Below are 23,516 nucleotides of genomic sequence, written 5' to 3'. Positions count from 1 at the left end.
CAACGGAGGTGAAAACAGTAGAACCTGCTGATTCGACGGGGCCTGGCATGTGCGTGGCGCTCAGCAGCTGCGATCTGGTTGCTTTAAATAAGGTCACTGGGTGGTCGTTACAACTGGGTGGCCGGGCAGTATTCACGTTTTGGCCTGGGGAAACTGAGGCTCCGAGAGGTTACCTCCGAGAGGTAACACGGGCTTGTGTGACATCTGCCTGGGTCCTGCTTGGGCGGCAGCGGGAGGGTCTGGGAAGGGGCCGCGTGTACCTGGTCTGCGATGCCCCCAGGGCGCCCACTCCAGGCAGGGCCCCACCAGGGAGACCCACAGGGCAGCGGGGGACTCACCGTCGGACTCTGAGGCGGCCCTGAAGATCAGGTAGCTGCTGGGGAGGGGCTGTGTGATGGAGCCCACACTCTCGCCTTTGGGGCCCTGGAGAGACAGAGAGCCGGCGTCAGCCAAGGGGACACGCAGGCACGGGCGGAGACGCGGGTCACGAGGGGTCACGCAGACGCGCACTGAGACACACGCGGCCTCAGGTCCCCCAGGTGGGGCCAGACCCCCGGCCACGCGGACGCAGCAGGCAGCGAGAGGAGAAGGGGCCCGCGGCTCGGTCCTGGGCTCTCGGCTCTGGAATTCTCTCCGTCTTCGGGTGGCCGTGATCGGCACGCGCACGTTCGGGGTGCCCGTTCAGCGACACAATGAGTAGCTTTTCACAACAGAAGTACACCCCCTGCAATCTCTGGGACATACCTACGCTCAAAAAACCATTTGGGCGTTCGTCTGAAATCCTGCCGTACCTGGACAGTCTGGATTTTATCTGGCAACCTGACGGGCAGCCTCCCGGTTAGGAAGGTGCAGCAGGGAGGGCTGGGCTAGGAGCGGCTCACACGGCCCGATTCCTCAGCCTCTGCGCATCGCCGTGTGCTCCGCCCGGGCCGCATCTGGTCCCCGGCCACCGAGAGACCTAACCCACGGCCGGGTGGCGATGGGCCCACAGAGCAGTTGAGATTAGGCTCCTGGCCGCCCCTCGGCGCCCGTCTCTTACTCGGCCCGCCCGCGGGGCCTCGCTCCTCCAGGGGCCCGACCCCCCTGAGCCCTGGGGCCCCCCGGAGGTACCTTCACGGCCCAGACGGACTGGTCCAGCGGGTGGAATAGCTTGAAGCAGAAGCCGTCTTTCTTGGAGGGCCGCTCGATGAGCTTGCAGCAATGCAACAGGACGGTGCCCACCCACTGGCCCACCTTGGGCGTCTTGTAGATGAGCAGAACGCCAGGCTTCAGCACGCACCACAGTTTGGTCCAGCTCTTCAGCGTCCCGCGGATCTGCGGGGAGGGACATGGCTGTGGGGGCGGGGGGCCGGCGCCCCGGGGGCACCCGGACAGCTTGGGGGCGGAGCTGGGTGGTGGGCAAGGAACTCAGAAATTACAGTGAATCCAGAGAAATGAGGTGCTCTAGCCAGGAGCAGGTTTCCGGGTGAGGTTCAAGGCCAGATGGGAGCCCCTCCCCCCGCCCCGGAGGACCCAGCAGCCGATGGACTATTGTGATGGTCAGCTTTGTAAATTTTGGAGTTGGTCAGTTCTTGTCTCGCTCCAGAGAAGAATTTCACAGTAGCGCCTAATTTTTTATTTTGTGGGGGGCCAAAAGGAGCCCATGCCGGCCCAAGTCCTAGGCAGGTGACCAGGTGCTGGTACACCTGTCTCGGGGGTCCTTGGTGGCAACCCCGGGGTTCAGCAGCTTTCCCGCCACCTTAGGGTGGGCAGAAAGAAGTCCCAGGAGCTGAGGGACCACCATCACCCCCATCGAAACACAGACTCTAAGCCCAATCCGTGAGGCTGTGATACGGCCTCCCCTCCCCCGCACCCCAGCACGGGGCTTCGTGGCATCCTGGGACCCCCATCCACAGGCCAGGAGCCCCCCCACACCTCAACTGGACACAGGGTCTCTGCAGATTTCAGCGGGTGAACATGAGGCCACATTGGAGCCGGGTGAGCTCTGATTCAATGACGTTTGGACACAGACACACGGACACAGGAGGGGCCACGTGAAGACAGAGGCAGAGGCTGGAATCAGCAAGCCACAGCCCAGGGCTGCCTGGAGCCCCCCAGAAGCTGGGGAGCAGGAAGGATGCCCCACTAGGGGGCGGGGCGGCCCTGTCCACACCGGATTTCAGGGGCCAGCCCCCGGAACTGGGGGAGAACGCATTCCTGTCTTTAAGCCCCCAGCCTGTGGTCCTTTGCTGGGGCCCCCACGGGACACTGATCCAGACTCACAGTAACAAACACGCCCAACTGCCTCCTGGGTGACTCTGCAATGTCCCCTGGGAAGGCCCGAGACTGGGACAACGTGCCCGCCCGTCTGGCCTACCTTCAGGCTGTCGGCCATGATGACCACGCTGGGGTCCGTCAGGGCGCTGAACAGCTGCTTCGTGGCGCGTTTCTTCTCCTGCCGGTAGTTCTCCTTCTGCGCCTGGGCCCAGGGAACCCAGTGGGCGGGTCAAGGGAGAAGGCCCTGAGCTGGCCCCCGCCCCCGCTCCTCCTGCCAGCCCGCCAGCCCACCGGGGCTCCCACCGTCCAGTCTGGGGCGGGGGGAGAAGTGGGGGTGGGGAGGTGGCCAGAGCACAGCCCGCCCCCCTCCCGCTGGCAGGCCGGGCCGTGGTGACCTCACTGGCCCACCCATCTGACAAATGACACACTTGTGTCCCCACTTCCTGGGCCCGTGCCCACCTTGAGAGCTTCCTTCTTGGTGACCTTGGCTGTTGGGGACACACATTCCTTGTCGGACCCATTGTATAGCCTGTATTCTACCTGCAAAAGAGATTCAAGTTGGGGAGAGAAGGGGCATCAGTGTGCATTCTGGGGCTGCAGAGGGCTGGGGGGTGGCCAGGTGCATTCTGGGGCTGCAGAGGGCTGGGGGGTGGCCAGGTGCATTCTGGGGCTGCAGAGGGCTGGGGGTGGCCAGGTGCATTCTGGGGCTGCAGAGGGCTGGGGGTGGCCAAGTGCATTCTGGGGCTGCAGAGGGCTGGGGGGTGGCCAGGTGCATTCTGGGGCTGCAGAGGACTGGGGGGCGCCCAGGTGAGCTCTGGGGCTACAGAGGGTTGGGGGGGGCAGCCAGGTGCATTCTGGGGCTGCAGAGGGCTGGGGGTGGCCAAGTGCATTCTGGGGCTGCAGAGGGCTGGGGGGTGGCCAGGTGCATTCTGGGGCTGCAGAGGGCTGGGGGGCGCCCAGGTGAGCTCTGGGGCTACAGAAGGTTGGGGGGGGGGCAGCCAGGTGCATTCTGGGGCTGCAGAGGGCTGGGGGTGGCCAGGTGGGCTGGAGGCCAAGAGAACCAGAGAGATCAGAGAAAGGTACTGTCCTCACACCCGTCCAACACCCTCTGTTCAGTTTATCAGCAGTGGTGGGGGCCGAGGGTACAGAGACGGACAAGTCAGGGAGGCTGAGGACAGCAGGTGGACAGGAGCTCAGGGGTGCCGGGAAGCATCCACCCTAGCCACTGCCGTGTGTCCAGCCTCTGGGGGGGGGGCACACGTGCAGAGGGGACTCTCACTCCTGGTGCCCTGGGAGCTGCTGAGTGGTGGGCAATGCCCAAGCCCTGTCCTGAGCCCAGACCAGAGCCGAGGACGAGGCACAGCCTGCCAGGCCCGCTGGACACGCTACACGGGCTGAGAGCAGTAATCCAGGATCTGGGGCTGGAAGGGGCTGTGGTCCTTTAACAGATAGAGAAACTGAGGCCCTGCGGGTGGAGAAAAGGCCAGGACTAAAGGCTAAGAGGCGGAGGGCGGAGCAAACTGTGGCCCGAATCCCGCCCCCCGCCCCCTTTCTGTTCAGCCTGTGAGCTCAGAACGGTTTCAACTTTTTAAGTGGCCAAAAAAACGTCCAGAGAATAATATTTTGTGAGACGTGAAAATCCTATGGTTCGTGGCCGCTTCTCCCCTGAGAAGCTTCAGAAGCTTCAGGCCCTGGGGGTGGAAAGGAGGGGCAGGCCACCACAAGTGACAGAGCTGCGAGAGCCGTGGGTCATCATCATCGTCCACATCCCGCAGATGAGACTGTGGCACAGAGAGGCTCCGAGCCTGCCCAGGGTCACACAGCTCGTGAGGGCCGAGCTGGGGCTGAGTCACAGGAAGGACAGGGGTGCCTGCGGCCTCTAGAGCCAGTCTCGGAGCTGAAGCTCGGGTGACGGCGTGCATGCCAGACTTGGCGGGTGACAAGCCTCTTGGGGGCCGGGACTGAGCTACAGAGACGCTCCCGGTTGTCCTCCTGGGGAGCCGGGCCTCTCACGCACCATGCCCCAGCCCCCTTAGCACATGCTGTTCCCCCAGCCTGGAATGCTGTTCCCTGTCGCTGGGTCCTCAGGCCCCACTGAGCCACTCCCGAGAAGGAAGACAGCTCTGACCGCCCTGCTGCCTTCAGACCCTGACATACCTGCCCCCGGCCGGCCCCACACCTTTTACAATGACCGCCACGCAGGCAGTCCTGTCTGTCGTCTAGAACTCCTGCCAGGGAAGTTCCATCCCAGCACACGCCCCGCCCCGGCAGCTGGGGGTTTGGTGAGCATCCTGGATGAATGAATGAATGAGTGAATGAATGAACGAACGATCCTGCCACCCAGCTCTCCTCCAGATGTGACCCAAAGGAGTGGGGTTTGTTTTAAGCAGCAGAGGAAGAGACACAGGCTCTGGGGCCTGGGGGCCGGGGGAGGGGTGGGGGGGTGGGCCGGATGGAGCAGAACAGAAATACTTGCAGTCACGTATCTGCCCAGAGTCTGAGGTCTGGCATATATAAAGAGCGCTTACGACCCAACAACAAAGACAACATAACTCGAAGGCGGGCAGAGAACCCGAACAGACATTTCTCCAAGGAGACATCCGGTCGGTCAAGAAGCCCCGGACGGATCATCAGCCATTAGCAACACGCAAGTCAGAGCCGCCGGGAGCACCACAAAACGATGGAGGAGAACCCGGAAAGTACAAACGTGCTGAGAACGTGAACAAGGGGAGCCCTCCCTCGTCGCTGGTGGGGTCGTGAAACGGTGCAGGGGCTGTGGGAGCCAGTTTGGCATTCCCCGAAAAGCTGACCACAGAATGCTTTAGAATTCCCCATGACCCCAGAACGACCGTCTGGCCCAGCAACAGAACAAGTAAGCCTCTGAAGGGTTTCCGTCTGGGGGGACGGAGAGGTTTCGGAACGACCCAGCACCGAGCACCCACTAAACACCACTGAGTTGTGCACCTAACACAGCGGGTTTGGGGATGTTTGACTTGGCCCCACGAGGAAGATGACAAGATCTGTATTAGCTTGTACCTTTTCCCAAGCCGCGTCCTCACAGCAGCCCCAGGTTGCCCTACGGCATCTGGGGTCCCCCCGCCAGGGGCCGACACGTTACGGGTGGCCTTGTCTCGTCTGGCGCTGTCCCCCCCCCCCCCCCCCCCGCCAGGTCGGATGCACCAGGAGAGCAGGACGTCGTTCTCTCCGTGAGCCCGACGCAGCACCCCAGCAGCGCGTGCCCCTCGGGAGACGCTCAGACACGGTTACGGAACGGACCGGATCTGAAATTTGAACCAAGTCAAGGGTTGCTGCCAGTGTCTGTGTTTTATTGGCTCGTAGAAAGACACAGCTGTGTTTCCAGAGTTGTTACGCCATAAACTTGTGTCTTGAGAAATAAGTAGCCCAAGTGGTCCCCCCCTGCCAGGGAACAGCATTGAGCCTTAAAAAGGAAGGGCGTTCTGACACCCGCTACGGCGTGGATGGACCTCGGGGACTTGATGCTGATTGAAACAGGCCGGTCACAGAAGGTCAGATCCTGCGGGATTTCACTCGTACGGGGACCTCACGAACTCACATCCATAAAGACAGAAAGCAGACAGTGGGCGTCGGGGCTGGGGGAGGGGGTGGGGGGGTAGTGTTTTAATGGGACGGAGTTTCGTTTCGGAAGACGGAAGGTTCCGGTCGCGGATGGGGGACGGCGGCACAACAGAGTTGAACGTGCTTAATGCCACCCGGAGCTGCGCGCTCAGAAACGGGTAGGGCGGTAAATCTGGGTTATGCGTGTTATACTGTAATTAAAAATGAAAAAATTAAATTAAATACAAATAAGTAAGCAAATAACTACGCTCTGCCTCCTCCTCCCCAGCTGGCGGCCCTGGGGGCCAGGGAAGGGACACGCGGTCTCCAGCAGGTGGGGGGCACCCACCAAAGGTTTGGTTTCTTCTTCGCCCGAGGCAGACACAAGGACAGACCACGAGAGCCACAGCAAGCCCTCCTTTGCTGGATGAGGCCACGAGGCCCCAGGGGAGCAAGGCAGTCACTCGAGATCACACAGGGTCGCAGGTGGTCGGGCAGGGGGCCAACCGCCTGTCTGTCTGCACTGCTCCCCAGCCCCATGGCAAGAAGCCAGAGCCACCAACCCCCGTCAACGTCTGGGGACCCTGGCCTGAGACCCTCTGGGGGACAGAAGGGTACGCCTAACACCCTCCACGCATTGCTCGGGGCCTCGGCGCCCGCCCTGGACCAGAGGTTCTGCCTGGAAGGGCACAGCCGTGCCTGGGCCAGGAGAGGCTGGCCTGGGAGGCCCGCGGGGCGTGTGGGCGCGTGGGCTTCCAGAACTCGCCCTGCGGAGGGTGTACCCGGTGGAGGGAGCGCCGAGGCAAAGGCAGAGGGAGGGGAGGCTCGGCGGTTTGCCTACAACAGAAAGACTCCGCGGACTCCTCTTAGAATCTCCTGTCCCCGAATGCCACCGAGCAGCCCAAGCCTTGGTCCGGCCCCGGGCCTCCCCGGCCCGTGTTTTGCCACAAAGGCGGCTTCGATGACACACAGCCCACGGCACTGTTTGTGACTCCTCCCCAGCCTTCCTTCCCAGACGCGCAGGCCGGGGTTCAGAGCCACTCCTCCGGGCCCAGGTGGGCTGGGGACGGCAGGCTGTCCCCTTCCTCCCACGGCCAGGCTCTTACCGGTGGCCCCTTGGTGGCAGAGCCCGGGGTCGGGGGCCCTTCGTCCCTCGGCAGCGGCTGGCCATTGGGCTCCAAGTCCTTCCCTGCAAGAGAGCAGCTGGAGTGAGGACCTGGGCACAGGGAGGAGCCCGGGCACCCTGGGCACGGAACGTCCTTCGAGGACCGTAAGGCCAGGCCCGCGCTTTCAGGGGAGGAACGCGGTGTCCAGGTTTGGAGGCCCATGGTGGGTTCAGGGTGCCTGGACCGCGCCTGGCCTGCCCTCTCTCCCTAACCTTCTGGGAGCTGGACTCTGGGAGGGAGGTGGCCGGGCACTGTCCCTGCACCTCGACCTGGCAGGTGCCCGTTTTCCTGTCTAGCTTGGTTGAGGGCAAGGGAGAGAAAGGGGAGATGTCCGGATTCAGTCCCGGGGAAACAGCCGCCCTTGCCTAGCTCCTTCTGTCCTGAACGGGGCTTCCGAGGCTGCGGTTTATGGGTAGGAGGAAGAAGGGCTGGTCTCGGGCTCACAGCCGGGTCCCTGTGCTGAGGAGCAGAGGTGGTAACCGCTGGGGGAGAACCATCCCGGTGGGGCGGGGACACAGGTGTCCCCAGACCCAGCCCTGGCAGGGGCTCCACAGACCCACCTCCCGGAGCCCCTGGGGGGCCGGGGGGCCGGGGACCGAGAGCCGTGCCCTGCAGAAGAGCCAGTATGGCCACCTGGGGAAATGATTCTGTCCTGGGGGGCCCGGCTTCACCAGGGCAGCAAAGGCCCTAGGACAGAGGCCACTCAAGGTGCCTGGCCTTCCCGCCCCGGCAGGGATGCTGCCTCGCTGCCTCTGCTTCTGCAAAGCCCCCTGCGCCCTGACCCGAGGCCCGGGCCGGGCGGTGAGCACGGGGCTTTCCCCACCTCCAAGGTGCCCTCTCCTCCAGGCCCCCTGGATTCAAGGGCTGTCCTGGGGGGCTCCCCTGGCCTCTGTCGCCTCCCAGCGTGGGTGACGCCTGCTGGGGGATCCTCCCAGCTCAAGGGAGCTCCTCTTGGAACTGGCTCCTCTCCTCCGTCCACACCCACCTCCTCACCCCTGCCCCCAGGACCTGATCTCCCCTCCTGAGAAAAGGTCTTCCCCTGCCGGGTCCCACACTGCATGGGGCGGCCACTCTGGGGACCAAAGATCTCTGAGACCGGCCACCAACTGGGATGTGTCCTTCCCACCCCCTCCACCCACCGCTCCCGAGAGGGCATGGCAGCAGAGAAGAGATGTCAGCTTTATTTCCCTAGGTGTCCTGTGCCCTGGCCCGTGAGACCTGACACAGCATGTTCCTATCTGCTCGTGAGACTGGGTGGGATGTCCCCAGAAGCCCCTCACGTCCTGACAGCCTATTGGCCTGAGCTCTCCCGGTGGCAGGTGGGGGCAGGACGGACACTGTGGCCGGGAACAGCTGGGGCGTCCCTCTCCTCCCTCCCGAAGCTGGCAGCGGCCGAGGGGCGGGCAGGCCGAGGAGGCGACGTCTCCCAGGATGGGGGCGGAGGCGGGCCCTCTGGGGCAGCAGTCACAGACACGCAGACGGCGCTCAGCTTGGGCTCTGCTGGGCGGGCCCGGGAGGCACGAGGAGCTGGGGTGGCGGGGACCTGGGGCCGGGCAAGCCCCAGCAGGTACGGGTGACCCGGTCCCCTGCGTGCTCAGTGCTTCACCCACCGGCGGCCTGAGGGCACCCAGTCTGGACTGTTCCCTCCCAGAGCCCGGGACTCCTTTGTAACTGGGAGCTCACATCCCCATTTCACAGAGGAGGAAACTGAGCCCCAGAGAGGCCCTGAGGCTGGCCCAGGGTCACCCAGCCAGAACTGGGGCGGGGGTTCAGGGGGCCTGTCTCAGGAGGGCAGGTTTGGGGCCGCCACACCACACGGCCTCTCCACGGACGAGCTGCCCCATAATGCGGGCGAGGGAGCCCCCTGCTGACCTCCCATGACGCCACGGTGGATGGGGCTTCATCGCCCTCGCTGACCAGGACAAAACCCGGGAAGCCGCGGGCACTGACCTGGGCCGAGGGGGTAGAGCTCATTCTCTCCACTGAAGACCAGATTCCGGGTGAGCTTCCGGGGGTCGGTTTTCTGGGGGGTGGAGGAAGGTGGACACAGAGAGAAACGGCGCCTGAGGAAGGCCTCCTCCTTCATGGCCTGGGCGCTGGGAGGCTTCTGGAAGGAAGGACGGGAGAGAGGCGGTCACACCTCACGCTGAGACCGGGGAGCCCAGGGGCCGGCGGGCATCCTCCCACCCGCCCCGTCTTAGGGGCCCGGAGTCGGGAGTGGCGGGCGTCACCCCGTCTTATACTCAGGCCCTCACTTGGGGCGTCTCAGGAGTGGACGGGGAGGGCCTGGCGGAGGCGGGGAGGGGGGGCGGGACCCACCGGCAAGCAGGGAGTAGTCGCCAGGGGGAGACCACGCCCCTGTGGGAAAGACCACGCCCCCGCGGGTAGCCCCGCCCACCCAGACGAGCCCCCCCCCCCCCCCCCACCACCTTGCTCTGGGGACACCGCACCCCCAGGCCAGCACTCCCTTGGCTCTGCAGGACCCTGGCTGCAGCCAAGTGGACCTGAGATGTTCCATGGACCCAGGCCAGGCCACCAGACCCGCCCTCCCCGGTGACGGAGCCATTCGAGGGGAGATGGCCGCTGACGCACACAGGGGAGGCGGCCGAGAGAGAGAAGGGCTGTGCGGTCCACAACCCACAGCGCCGGGGGCAGCTGGCCCCGCCTGCACATCCTGCCTCCTGCACCCCCTGCCCCTGGCTCTCCTCCCTCTGCCTCGGCTCTTCCTGGGGGTCTCTGTTGCGGACGCCCCAGCAACGTCGCACCGAGAGAGAACGCAGGTGTGCTGAGAGCCAGAGGCACCCCAGTTCACACCCTGCCCTGGCTCTCCCGAAGGAGCTTCCTCCCTGCCCCAGGCACAGCCCAGCCCATCACTCACGAGCAGGCCTGGGCCTCCTCCCAGATCCTCCTGCCCTGGGCAGGCCTGGGGCAAGCGGTCGACATAAGTCCCCGAAGTCAGCCCATTTTATAGATGAGGAAATCAAGGCTCGGAGAGCTGGAGGCCTTGCCCTGTGGTCATGGCCCGGTGGGTGGTGGCACAGCAGGGACCCTGACTCCTAATCCCGTGCTCAGTCCGCTCCCTGAGGACATGCTCCGTGAAGGCTCACTGACCCATCTCTCCTCCAGGTCTGGGGCTGCACCACCTCCCTGGGTGGGCCCGTGGCTTCCTGCCAAACCCAAGACAAAGGCCCCATTTCCTCCCAAGGCCCTGGGCTTTCAGGGCGGGGGCTCAGACACAGAGCCTTTCCTGCTATGACTGGGCGGGGCTCCGGAGTGGGCGGGGCCCAGGGCATCTGGTGGTGGCCCGGGACCTCCTCCCGTGGCAGCCCCAGAGGCTTCTCTGTGTCCCCCCGCCCCCCGAGGGTCAGAGTGAGGGGCTCCCAGCCCTTCCCTTCCTAACCACTATCTTGTCACCTGGCTAAGCTGGTTACCTTTGCTGTTTGGGATTTGGGCCCAAGGTCACACAGCTAGTAACTGGCGAGGCCTGTGTTTGAGCCAATTGGGACCGATTCAGAACCCAGCTCCTGGCCGACGCTCCCACTACCTCAGCTGGGCTTCTAGCAAACCCGCTGCTGGGCCAGAAGGACGGGCATCTGGGGGGCCCAGCCCTGCCGATCAGTGTCAGTGGACACTTCTAGCCTGCCAGGAAGCCAGCACCGGAGACGAGGCCCAGCTGACTGACTGACTCATCCGGCTGAGATTTTCCAAGCACCCAGGTTGGTGGCCAAGACGAGTCAGACATGAACTTGACCTGCAGGGGCCCCCAGGGAGGATGATGAGGGGTGATGGCCCAGGTAGGCCTCCCTCACCTGGGGTCTCACCTGTCTTAGTGGTTAAGTCTTACAGACTTGGTGCGGGTGGAGGGACTCTTGTCCACACTGCCTGAGCCTGGCTTACAGCTCAGTCTCAGCTCCCAGCTGGCCCATCTGCCCCGGCTCCACCCAAAGCAGAGTAGAGACGGCATGAAGATCCTGGCTGCCTTCTCAGACGCTATAGGTGCCTTCCCCCAGCACTGCTAATGGCCAGTGGGACTCTAGTCTGTGAGCTGCACCATCCACCCATGTACACCATCCTCCTTCCCTCCCCCTTCCATCCATCCACCTGTCCATCCACCCGTCCATCCATCTATCCCTCCAATCATTTATCCATCCATCCATCCATCCCCCCACCCATCCCCCCATCCATCCATCCATCCATCCATCCATCCATCCCTCCAATCATTTATCCATCCATCCATCCATCCGTCCATCCATCCACCCACCCATTCATCCATCCATTTATCCACCCACCCACCCACCCATCCATCCACCCACCCACCCACCTGTCCATCCGTCCATCCATCCATCCACCCACCCATCTGTCCATCCACCCACCCAGTCATCCATCCATCCATCCATCCATCCATCCATCCATCCATCCACTCACCCACCCATCCATCTGTCCGTCCATCCATCCACCCACCCACCCATTCATCGATCCATTTATCCACCCACTCACCCATCCATCCATCCATCCACCCACCCACCCACTTGTCCATCCGTCCATCCTTCCATCCACCCACCTACCCATTCATCCATCCAATCATTTAACCACCCACCCACCCATCCATCCATCCACCTACCCACCCACCTGTCCATCCGTCCACCCACCCATCTGTCTATCCACCCACCCATCCATCCATCCCTCCAATCATTTATCCATCCATCTGCCCATCCATCCATCTACACATCTGTCTATCCATCCATCCATCCACTCACCTACCCATCCATCCATCCATCCATCCATCCATCCATCCACCCATTCATCCATCCAATCATGTATCCAGCCAGCCAGCCCGCTGCCCATTTGCCTATCTATCCATCTATCCACCCAACCTCTCATCGCTCCCTCCCTCCCTCCTCCATGGATCTTTCCAGCCAGTCAGCTGAGTAGTCCTCCTTTTCTCCCCACTTCCTTCCTATTGGCCCAACACATCAGAGGTGACCTTCAAACAATTGAACTGTTCTATGGACACCCTCCAATCCGAATGCAATGCAGGTGTGCACCAGTGAATGTCCCCTCTGTGTCCTGACACCCCAGAAGAGTGCTGGGGCCCCTATAAGCCGCCTCTGACCTGCCCAGACGGGGAGGGGTCTCTGAATTCGTACCTCCCTTTGTTGTCCCACCCTTGGCTGCTGTTGACTCTGGGCGCTTGATCTCTGCTGTGGGCAAGGCAGGGGTGAGGCGTTGGGGAGGGGGTGCTGTTGCGTCCACTGCAAAAGTTAATCCGGGTCACATCTCCCCAGTGGCTCCCGGCCCAGAGAACACAGGCCAGCCTCAGTCCCCTGGCCCCTGTCTTCCAGCCCCTCCACAGCCCCACCCTTCCTCCCACTTACTCTCCCAGCCACACGGGCCCCTTTCTGTCCCTGGAGAATGCAGAGCCCATTCCCCGAGGGCCTCTGCTCTGGACCATCCCCCCTGGAATGCCGTCACCCACACCCCCGCCTGGCAGGGTCCTTCCCACACTCAGCTGCAACGTTGCCTTCCAGAGGGCCGGCCCCCTCGCACCTCACACAGCAAATTCTCCACATAGCGCTCCGAGCTCCAGAGCCTTCTCCCTGGGGTTCCTTTCTTCTCCACTAGCTTTTCCCACAGGACACAGGTCCTAAGAGAGGAGTGGTGTCTGACCGTCCTGTTCACTGTCTATCCAGTGCATGCCAGGAGCAGGGACTCGTGGCCTGCCCCAGAGGCCCCTGGGGCGAATGAAGGCTGTGCGGCCAACGTCCCTGGGCCTCGTTCCTCCTTCTCTGCAGGGCAGGGCAGGGTCCTCAGAGAGGTGGCCAGGGTGGGTTTGGGGCAGATCTCCATCGTGGCCCTGGAGAGGGTCCTGTCCCCACCTGCCCGCCACGCCAGGGGTGATGCGAGCACCAGAGGACCGCGGCCCCGCCCTCCGGGTGCCGGCAGGGGCGGCGGAGGGGGTGGGTCTGGCACAGGGAGGCCTCCTGAGGATGAAACGGAAGGCTTGCAGGCCCTGGGAGTGCAGCCCCCATGCAGCCCGGGGAAGGAAGGGGGTGCTGAGGAACGGGGGACGTGACGACACAGACCCCCCCCAGCTGAGCCAGCCCCAACCTGGGGCCGCACTCACGGTGGGCAGCCGTCCCCTCTGTCCCTCACTGCCTGCCTGGTTGCTCCCCAGGCCCGGGGTCCAGCTGCTCAAGGGCGCAGGGGCACTCCCTCTGGTCTCCCATCTGGGGCCTGAGAGCCCCCCCACATCAGTGGGCGACGGGTCCCACGCGGGGCTGGCCCCGAGCATGCAGGTACAGGTCAGGCTGTGCCCCTGGCTGGGCCAGCCCGGCGTCCCTGAGTTGACATCCTCGTTTGGGCACCTGCCAGGTGACATGCTCTCTGATGCTGGGCCAAGGCCAACAGCAAGGCCTGGGGAGTGGGCACGGAGCCCACCCCGCCCCCACCCCGGCACACTCCCAGCCCCCACTGGAACCTGCCTTCTGGGCAGTTTCCTGCCCCCAAGCCCTGTCCCCTCCATCAGCACCCAGACGCCCACCTTCGAGCTAGAACAATGGGATCCTTATAAAGAAAGGTCACTGGTGCCTTATCAGGGCTCCGCAGGCGGGACGCACAGCCCGGTTATCTGGGCCAAAACCCGCCAAGCCTCAGCTCTCCGTGGGAAGGCCTGAGACAGAGAAGGAATCCAGCAGGATCCAGCAGAATGGACGCACCTCCCACTCCACCCGCAGGCGCACAAGTGGGGGTACGGTTCTGACCACATTCCCCCGGTCCCCCCACAGATGCCTGGGGACCACACACAGAGCTGGGGAGAGGGGTCCAGCCCCACTGCCGACGGCTGTGTGCCCCAGCTCGCCCGTTTCTCTCCAAGTCCCTGGCATGCACTATTTGTAAATGGAGGTTTCTTCTGAGCAGGGGGGGTGCAAAGCCCCAGACCTGCGGGGGCCCAGGGAGGGGCCCACAGGGGCCTGGTGAGCTCTCAGACCAGGGGCCAGAGTGACGGGTCCGGCCCAGCCGTGCTGGGGGCAAGAGCAGAGGCTCCCAGGCAGGGGGGACAGGGCTCAGGTCACCAGCGGCTCTTTGTCACCGATGGGAGCAGAGAAGCAGGGCCTCGTCGCCTGGCTCCCACCACCACTGCCGCCAGCGTGGCTGGGCTCATACCTTTGCCTGAATGCAGGGGACCGTAAAAGGCTGCGGGGAAAACGCTCCAAAGTCACAGACAGGCTCAGGGATGAAGCGACATAAGCCCCCCCGCCGTTTGGCTCTCCGACCTCACAGCCAATGCACAGGGAAGGACAGCAGCCATCAGTTAGAAGACAGCAGCCATCAGTTGGAAGACAGCAGCCACCCTGTCAACAACACCCCCTTACGTTCCAGAAACCTGCTAAGGTCCCAAGGCTAGTGGCCGTGAGGACCCTGCTGAGGGGAAAAACCACCCAGGTCTCCAGAGCCACGCCAGGGAGGCCACCCTACGCTCCAGCCCAGCAGCTGCTCTGGTCCCTCCAGAGGGCAGACACCAGCACGAGTTTCCAGAAGCATGCCGGGCTGCCGTCCCCTGGCTGGACCGACCACTTGGCTCAACCTGGGCAGGGTGAGAAGGCCCCAGGGGAGTGGCAGCCTCTTCAGGACATCCCGGCATGCACTTTGGTGTGTGGGGGCTGGTCCTTCGAGGTCTCCCGGTGCCCACCTGGACTGGTGTTCGGGCCCCGAGGGGCTTTGGGACTGGGGTGTTCCCAGTCTACCTGCTGTGCTGATGACCCTCAAGGTGCCCCTGGGCCCTTTCACACGTGGTCCCCCATCAGATGCAATGCAATGGCGCCCAAGAGGCAGGGAGAGAAGGTCTCAATGTCCTGTTGAAAAGATGCAGAAACCAAGGCCCCCAGAGGGAAAATGACCAGTGTAAGGCCCCGTGGCATAAGCCAGGCCCTCTCTGGTGGCACAGCTTCAGGCCCCGAGTCCCTTCTGTGCTGTGGAGGGCTGAAGCCAGGGCCAGAATGGAGGGGAGGGGGCCAGGCTCCGGTGGGGGGGTGGTCAGCAGAAGCGGGGCCTCCCCCAGAGAGACATTTCCCAGCCGTGGCTGTGGAGTGTGGAGGAACGCGGGGCGGGAGCAGGAAGTGGCCTGCCGGCCTGGGCGTTTCTCAGGCTGACTCAGCTGGGTCATGCGGCTGTGGGTTAGGGCCGGGTTCTGGCATCCGCCCACCTGGCCTCCTGACCGACACCGGGCCAACTGCAAGCTGAGTGCCGGGGTCAGCTGGCCTGGGCACCGCCCACACGCACTGCCCGGTGCACACCATTCCCACCCGGTTCTGGGAGCCCCAGTCCCCGGGCTGGGCTCCCTGTGGTGCCCTGAAGGCCTGACCCCACCATGTCCCCCCCAGATCCTGCGGCTGTCCCGACTGAAGGGGGCTGATTTTCAGAGGCAGACTGTAATCCCCTCTGGGGCGGGGGTGCAGTGGGGAGGGCCACCGCAAGAGGGGGCATCAGGAGCCCAGCTAGGAGACCTGGGCCCGCGGCGGTCAGGGACCCCGCCCCACCCTCCCACACCTGGAGCAGGGAGGTGGGTTGGGGCCCAGGAGCGACCTCACGCCCCCTTCTGGAAGAGGAAGCCCATGTGGGGGGCCTGGCCTCCGTCTACAAGTCCTGGACGTACCTGGGCGGGGGGTGGGGGGTGGGGGGGACCTGCCCGGGGTGCTGAAGCCCTCTCTCTGGGCGCCCCCACCGCCCGGCTCTCCCCCCGGGGAGGAGGCCCCACGGGCCGCTGTCTGCCCCGGTAGGGGGACTGACGACCCGCAGTTAGGTGGCCGCCGCAGTGGGGGCACACGGCCAAAGCTGGGGCGCTTCTGCTGGAGCCGGCTGCTCGTCTTCCCTTATTATGGGGCTGGAGCCTCGCGTGTGGGCAGACAACTCCCGCAAGAAAGCTGGAGAAAGTGGGTCACGGGCTGCAGTGAGCCACAGCTCACGTGTGCCTCACTCCCCCCGAGGCTGGGGCCCCAGGGGCTGCAGCAGGCTGGGGCGGGGGTACAGTGCAGGGAGGCGGGTCACTGCGGACCCCAGGGGCTCGGGCCAGCCTCCCCTCTCCTCCAGACCCCTCCAGCCTCAGTGTCCCCCACTGCCCGCCCCCACATCCCCCCATGGGACCCTCTGCAGCTACTCCTGCTCAGGAGACTCTGGGGTCGGCAGGTGTCGGCCCTTCCCGAGGGGAAGGGGGACCCTGCGGAGGGGGGGAAGCCGAGGGCTGGGGCCGCACCCTGCTGGGGACCCTGGGAGGGGGAGAGTGTGCAGGCAGGGATGCCCCCAGGTGGATCCCCCTCTGCGGAGGGGAACCGGGGGTCCCTCAACAGCGGTCACCACCTTGGACTCCACCGGCAGGCTGAGCCCTCAGGAGGGAGGAGGGTGGTTCCGGGGCCCCCTGCCCGGTCGGGCCGCCCGGTTTGCTGGGCGTCTCAGGAAGGGGAGGCCGACAAGGAGGCCCAGCTAGTTCTGCACCCCGGACGGACCGTTCCCCTCTCCAAAGAAGGGTGTTCTTACGCACGCGGCCCCTTCACCGGTTCTGTCGTGGGTCGTCTTAGACGCCAGCCTGCCTGGCCCCAGGCTGCTCGGCGCTGGGTGGGAGGCGCCCTGGCACGCTCAGGGGACACGCGCCCCGGATCTTGAAGGACCCCCTGTGCCCAGCCCCTGGTCCTGTGCTCCTGGGCATGTGGGGTCTGTGCGAACGTCACGTCCAGTTTTCACACAATGTAAATCCCACCTGGGCAGTGCCCGAGGCTGTTCTGGGGCATGACCGGAGCATCATGGCTGCACCACGTCCACCAGCCCAGCTGGCCTTGGGGCCCCCCCACCCGCCATCAGAAAGGGGGGCGGCCTGGACGCCTGGGGATGGGCAACATCCTACACACACCTGCTGCACAGAGTCAAGTCAGCGACGGGGGGGGCTCCTGGCTCCCCGTCCTCTGGGCTTGCACACCAGCCTGCACACACACACACACACACACACGAGAACCCTAACCCATACACTCGGACATGGTGCTGTTCTCACTTCCTGCCACAGTCGTCGACAGGAGCCCACAAAGAGAACACGAGTGGGACAGGACGGAAGGCAGTCCCTGTCGGGGCACACGGGCCATTCCACTGCTCTGTGCCGTGGTTTCCCGGTCTGTGACAGGCCGATGACGGTACGGACGTGGAGGGCCGCTGTGCAGGCTAACAGACGAGGCTCAGGAAAGGTTTAGAAGGGCTGCGTGTGCTGTTGGCCAGGAAACGCGAACTACCACTGTTTGTGACGCTAAGCCCTAAAGAAATAAGCCTGGTGGCTCAGGAGCGCGGGGACGCCACGGGGACGCCACGGGGACGCCACGGGGACCGAGACGGCGAGCGCCAGGGCCAGCAGAAACCAGCACAGTCTCCCTCCCCAGGTGGAATGAGGCTGGGGGAGGGGGGGGCTCCGGAAGGCGCGGGAGAGACCGCGAACAGCGCCCACGAAACGCAAAGGTGGGACGTGCACGCGGGGACCCTCGGTGGGTTCGCACGGCGGCCCGGGGAATCGGGCTGCTGGACGCCACGCAGTAATTATGCTCCATCCTGTCCCAGAACCAGCCTCGGGCACGGTCCAGGCGGAATCTACCTTGAACAACGCGGGATTCCCACAGGCCCCTTCCCCGCTCCCCACTCGCCGGCTGCGGGCATCTCCTTCCCACGTGCACCATTCATTTAGTGCCCGTGGTCCGACCACACGAGGGCTGAGATGGCGGCGTGAGCGGAAGTCGGGGGCAAAATGATCGAGCCTCTGCCACAACTGACCGTCTCAAATAGGTAACACGGAAGACACGTGTCCGACGGCCGCCTATTCGGTGGACAATTCTATTGCCCCCTCCTTCATGCCCCTCCGGACCCGGACTCCACAAAACCACTCCCAGGCCACGCGGGTCCCGGGTCAGGGTGAAGCTTCCTTCCTAACGGACCCCTCCAGACTCTCCCCTGCAGGGGACAGGGCTCCAGATCTGGGCGGGAGCACCTCCCTGCCCCGGACGGCAGCGGAACCCCGGGCCCGCACGGTCCCCTCTGCCCCTCCGTGCACGCGGGGTCAACGGAGCCACCTGGGAGCGCCGCTCAGGGATCTGAGCCATGCCCGGCTGCAGCTCCCCCACTCGCAGGAGCCGCCAAGGACCCGAGACAGGTGGGACCACCACCCAGAGCCGCGGCTGCTCCGGCCAAAGGCCAAACGTGTCTCCCGGCCCGAGTGCAGGGGTGCAGAAACCCCCTGCCTCCCTCCCGCCCACCTGGAAATGGGCGGTAGCCGGCTTCCTCCAGGAGAACCTGCCCTGGGACGGGACGTGCACCCCCACACTCCCCCCTCCCCATCCTACACGGGCTCAGCCCCCCGGCTCCCAGGTCCTCCGCAGACTGGAGCTTCCAGAAGGGCTCAAGCTCCTGCCCGCAGAGCACTGAGGTGGGAGCAGGTTTCACGGGGTTTTGCGGCGTGGAGGGGCCCAAGGGAGGCCTGGCTTCCCTGACGTGGACGGCGAATCCTTGTATAAACTGGAAACTCCCTGCTCAGCGGCGGGTGCCGGTTCTCACACAGCAGAAGCTCCACCAACGTGTGCACGCCACCCCTGCGCTCTGTCCTCACTGGCACCGGATGCTGAGTGAGTCAGCAGGTGGGCGGCAGGCACGATCCCCCCCACGTCTGCCTCCCACTCTGTCCAGGGGCCGGGAGGATCCAAGTCTGGAAAGCAAAGCAAAAGAACCCAAAAAAAACCCCAAAAAAAACCCCCCAAGCATTCAAATGCTCCCTTCGCATGCCTTCTCTCCATTTCACAGATGCAGTAACTGAGGCCCGAGAACCAGCTGACTCGGCCAGGGCCACGCGGCCGGTTCGTGGAGGGCCTCCCCGCTCCCAGCTCGCCCGGAGCAGGTGGTGCTGGGCCTCCCACATCGCCCACTTCTGCTGGGACTGTTCCGGGAGCCGGGACCAGAACTCCAGAGAGGGAACGTTTGCCGGGCTGCGTCTTTGCGATATCCCCAGGCTTCCCGGCCCTGGGTGAGAGCCCAGGACCCCGCTGGGTGGACAGGCCGTCCTCCCCCCCGCCACTCCCAGGCCTGCGTTCAGCGGGCCCACCTCTGCCGACTCCCACTGTGCGCTGTGCCATCCTCCCCCTCGCGCAGCCTGGCCCTGCAGGTTTTCATCCATCGGGCGAGCAGCCGACGGGGTCTCCCAGGGGTCCGGGCCCCCCCTCCCTTCAGCCTCCGGCGTGAAGCCTTATTCCCCCGCGGACCGGCCGGGCAGGCCGCCGCTGGGGTACGAACCGCAGCCCTGCCGTCTGGGCCGCTCTGCTAACCAACCGTGGCGAGCTCCTGGTGACCCGGAGCCGGGCACCCCCGGTCCCCGCCTCCACCAGCCCCGCCCTGCTGGCTTACGGGGAAACTGGTTCTGGCAGAAGTCACGTGTCTGGAGGAGAAAGTGGCCCTGCCAGTCAGGTGGGACCACGGTGGCACAGAGCCAAGCGCCCTCTGCCCCTCCCGCCACGGTGGGGACGGTCCAGGAAGGTGACGTGACGGCTCGAGGATGCGGTGCCCAAAAGGCCCCCAGGACCTGCCACCAGCCCGGAGCCAACCCCAGGTGGGGGCACCCAGCCTCCTGGGGAGAAAGCGTCAGGAGACACTGGCCTGACCCGTGAAACACGGGGGGCCATGCCTCGGGTCCCCGAAGAGGCCAAAAGGGAAACGAAGACGTATTCCACACAGCGACGTGGGCACCCACGTTCAGTCACGACGGCCCGGGCACCTGCCGGCGGGTGGACGGGTGAGCCTCGGCCCATCCACGCCAGGGACTGTTCTCCATCCGCGAAAAGAGTAAAGTATTGTAACCACGTCCACAGGCCCTGGAGGGCTGTGTCAGGAACTCGGGCAGAGGCACTTGTGTGGGGTGGGGCACGGTTTCTGTTTTAAAAAGTTGAATTTCCACCGGGGCATGTGGGTGGCTCCATTGGTGGAGCGTCCGACTTCACTCAGGTCACAATCTCACGGTTCGTGGGTTCGAGCCCCGCGTCGGGCTCTGTGCTGACAGCTCGGAGCCTGGAGCCTGCTTCACATTCTGTGTCTCCCTCTCTCTCTGCCCCTCCCCTGCTCACGCTCTGTCTGTCTCTCTCTCAAAAATAAACAAACATTAAAAAGTTGAATTTTCACAACTTACCACATCTCCACTGACCATTGTCCCCACGCGTGGCACTGACCCATGACCCTCTCTCTAGCAGCCTTGTTGGCACGCCTGAGCCACTTTACAGACACTGAAGCAGCGGCCATCCAGCCCCGAGTCCTGCCACCTGTGAGCCGTCCAGTGGAGTCGCTGAGACATGGAGAAGGAACCCCTGAAGACCCAGGTCGCCGAGCGTGGGTCCCCCAGAGCTATCAGGACTGAGAAACCGCTGTGGGGGAGATGAGAAGGCTTATTCCCAATGTCCCGAGACCTACATTTGGGTCTGTTCCCGACACACGGGTCACACTGTAAGATGACAGGTCCCGAGACACGAAGCGCTAAGCAGGCGCCTCGTGAGCAGCAGGAGACAGCTAAAAATGATACCGAGAGTGACAAAGAGCTGGTCCTGGGTCATGACATGTCCTTTTGGGTCAGGATGGACACCCGTCCTGCCACGTCAGGTCCTGACGGCCCGCTGTCCCTTCCTCGGCGCCTGCCTCCTGGGACGCCCCAGGGAACCCAGCCTGCCAGTTGGGGCCCCGCCCTGGGCACCTGCATTGGCACACAAAAGCCTCAGCTCTGTGTCGGGGACAGCCTGTCCCGGCTCCCGGGAGGTGGTGCTCGGGGGAGCTTCCCGGTGGCTCCCCAGCCCACGTGGGGTCAGACGCCCCAGTCACGTCCTGAGACCACAGGGCCACCCCCTCCAGGCTCTCTGACCCGGGCGGGTGAAGGGAAGAAGCGTCCCTCCAGCCTCTGCAGTCACATGGCCCTCCCCTGTGTGTCTGTCTTAATATCCCTTTCCTTTCTCTTAAAGGCCACTGGATTTAGAGTCCACCGGACAATCCAGGACGATCTCATACCAAGACCCTCCATCTGTAAATCCTTAATTCCAAGCAAGGTCATGTGCAAGCAAGGTCACATTCACGGACTCGGGGGCTAGGACTAGGACAGATCTTTTGGGGGGGTCATCATTCAACATTCAACTCGCTGCAGGGTTTGAAGGTCACCCAGCCCAACGGAGACCTCCGGGATGGCGTGGGGGGGCTCGCCATGACATACCCAGCGTGGGCAGGTACGCGGTGCCCCCCTTGGCTTGCGGGGACCCACCGGGCCCTCATCTGCTCTGCATCCACCTGTTCAGGCCCCTCCTGCTCAGCCGGGTTAGGCCCAGGGCCTGCCGGTTCCTCCCACTGCCCCGAGGACCCTCAGCACAGCCACTTCTTGCCCTCCCACCCCCTTGACCAACCTCCTCAGGGCTCCATGCGCTGGATGACGCCTCAGACCCGCCCGCCCCGTCCCTCTGCCTCGAGCCCGGGCAAGCACTGGAAGGTATTGGCTATTTTGCCCCGCTGGCCTGTTCCCGCACCAGCTCGCCGAAGCCAGGGAGCTGCACGCATCCGTGCCTTTGGCGATGCACCTGTGTCTGGGCCAACGGTGCCTCCTTGCTGCCCACGCCTCCCTGCGCAGCCCCCCCGCCCCGCACCCAGCTCGCCGTCACCCCCACAGAAACTTCCAGAGAGCCAGCCCCCCCGCCCCGCACCCAGCTCGCCATCACCCCCACTGAAACTTCCAGAGAGCCAGCCCCCCCCCCCCCCCACTGCAGCCAGCTCGCCGTCACCCCCACTGAAACTTCCAGAGAGCCCACAATGCTCCCCTGTGTGCTGAGCTGGCCACGGAGGACCCGATCTGACTCCCGCCCGGGACCTGCTCGGGACCCCAAGGCTGGGAACGACCATCGGGGCCCGTGCATCCCGGGGTCGGCCAGGAACAGGCGTCTGCACTTGGAAGCTCCTGGAGGAGGGATCACAGCCGCCAGCGCTTAGACCCGAACCAGCAAGAGCCACCTGCTGCAACGTGCACATCTCAGCACCCAGAACAGGAAGTGTAGGGACGGCAGGGGGCCCGGGACCTTCTGGAACAGGTGCTCGTCCATCACGCACCTTTGTTTTGCCCCTGGAGGAAGGCTGTGCCACCCACGGCGCTCCCAGAGGATTCAAGCGGGCTGAGAGCCGTCCAGTTAGGAAACGCGCTCTGAACACACACACGGGGTGCAGCTGCACCTGCAAACGGGGGGCTCGGGGAGCCCGCCCACCGCCCCACCTGGGCCACACCAGGTGCCCAGAGAGCTGACTGTCACTTCTCTCTGGACAGCCACCTGGAGCTCGTGGGGGAGGGGAGGGGAGCCGGTTCGCTCGCCGTGGGAGGGTGGAAAGGGGGTCTCGTGAGCGGATTCCCCTAAGGACCTGGGGGGCCGGTTGTAGAAAATGCTAGGAGAGATTCCAGCCAGAGAGGAGGCTGGGAGGGCCCCACAGGCACGGATGCTGGACCCTGGGGACAGGGCACCTGGGGAAGCCCCCCTAGGTTTCCGTGGCACTTTTGGTGCGACGTCTTCAGCAGAATCACTGAGCTGCCGCAAGCAGGCCGCATGCCCAGGGCGCCCAGGACGGGCAGGGATGGGGGAGGAGGAGGGACGAGCCTGGGGGCACCTGCAGGGCTTGGGAAAGCGCTGAGTCTCCACAGCCTGTTCCAGAACAGCGCCTGGCACAGAGGCACACAGACCGCGAGACGATCAGGCGGCGTCGAGCCCCCTTCGCCGGGGTGGGGGGAGCGGCACCCCTCTTTACGCGTGTGCCCTTCGCTCTCCTTCCCGTCACGCACAGCGTGGAGGGGCTGGGGGTTGAGACGTGGTTCAGCCGAGGACAGAAGGGTCTGGCACCTCAGCTGCCCTCACACCCCGTCCCCAGCGGTAAACACACAGATAGCGCCTCCTCGGAGTGGGGACGGTGCGCGTGGCCTGGGCGCATCTGGGCTCCAGCAAGGCTCCCGGGGATCTGACCACTCGCCCTACCCCGGGGCTTCAGTTCTCCTCGCGGCAAATCCAGGCACGTGAAAGACCCGCGATCCCAGGGGAGGGGGCCGGGGCACGACAAGCTGCACGCCTCGCCCAGTCCCAAGGGCACTAGGGGCGGGTGTCATCCTGGCCGCTGAGCCTGGGGCACTCCGCTGGGGGGCTACGGCTGGGGCTGGGCGGGGGTCCTGAGGGCCCAGCTGAGCCTGGCAGAGGCTGGAGGAGGGGTGCTCGGTCACAGCCCTCACGTGGGATGCATCTTACACTGTGTGCCCCCAAAGGGCCTGGTGTGGGGCTGCCTTGGCCTCCGGCTGCCCGGGTAGGGGGGTGGGGCTGGTCACAGACCAAGGCCGGACCACGGTGACAGGCCCCGGTCTGCTGGTCAGTGGGAAGTGCTCCGATTTGGGGATCCCCCAGGGTACCCCGCAGGCCAGCCCAGCGGATCCCGTTGGCACGCAGCCCTGCGCGGGCCCAG

General features: G+C 64.7%; 1 protein-coding gene and 1 long non-coding RNA gene across 7 annotated transcripts in view; both read right to left on the bottom strand.

Moving 5' to 3' along the window:
- OSBPL5 (oxysterol binding protein like 5) overlaps positions 1–23,516 on the bottom strand; it is a 78,531-nt gene that overhangs the window by 15,913 nt on the left and 39,102 nt on the right. For 2 of the 6 annotated variants that reach the window (XM_043581977.1, XM_043581979.1), the window contains exons 2-7: positions 8,949–9,105; positions 6,939–7,021; positions 2,716–2,796; positions 2,357–2,458; positions 1,111–1,314; positions 339–423 (exon numbers count right to left, since the gene is read on the bottom strand). In XM_043581977.1, the coding sequence (XP_043437912.1) occupies positions 339–423; positions 1,111–1,314; positions 2,357–2,458; positions 2,716–2,796; positions 6,939–7,021; positions 8,949–9,105 (712 nt within the window). Of the gene's footprint in view, positions 1–338; positions 424–1,110; positions 1,315–2,356; positions 2,459–2,715; positions 2,797–6,938; positions 7,022–8,948; positions 9,106–9,876; positions 10,164–12,545; positions 12,746–18,432; positions 18,608–19,116; positions 19,282–23,516 lie in introns of those variants that run through there. The other 4 variants (XM_043581976.1, XM_043581981.1, XM_043581980.1 and 1 more) reach the window with 4 other exon arrangements.
- Positions 5,562–6,932, bottom strand: LOC122484111. The gene is made up of 2 exons (XR_006297540.1): positions 6,615–6,932; positions 5,562–6,044 (listed from the first exon to the last, which is right to left on the bottom strand). It is a non-coding gene; the product is annotated as an uncharacterized LOC122484111 (long non-coding RNA).

The sequence above is a fragment of the Prionailurus bengalensis genome, chromosome D1 (genome assembly GCF_016509475.1).
Source record: "Prionailurus bengalensis isolate Pbe53 chromosome D1, Fcat_Pben_1.1_paternal_pri, whole genome shotgun sequence".
Lineage (NCBI taxonomy): Eukaryota > Metazoa > Chordata > Mammalia > Carnivora > Felidae > Prionailurus > Prionailurus bengalensis.
The sequence above is the reverse complement of the archived record's forward strand: the minus strand, read 5'-3'. Positions and strand labels throughout refer to the sequence as shown.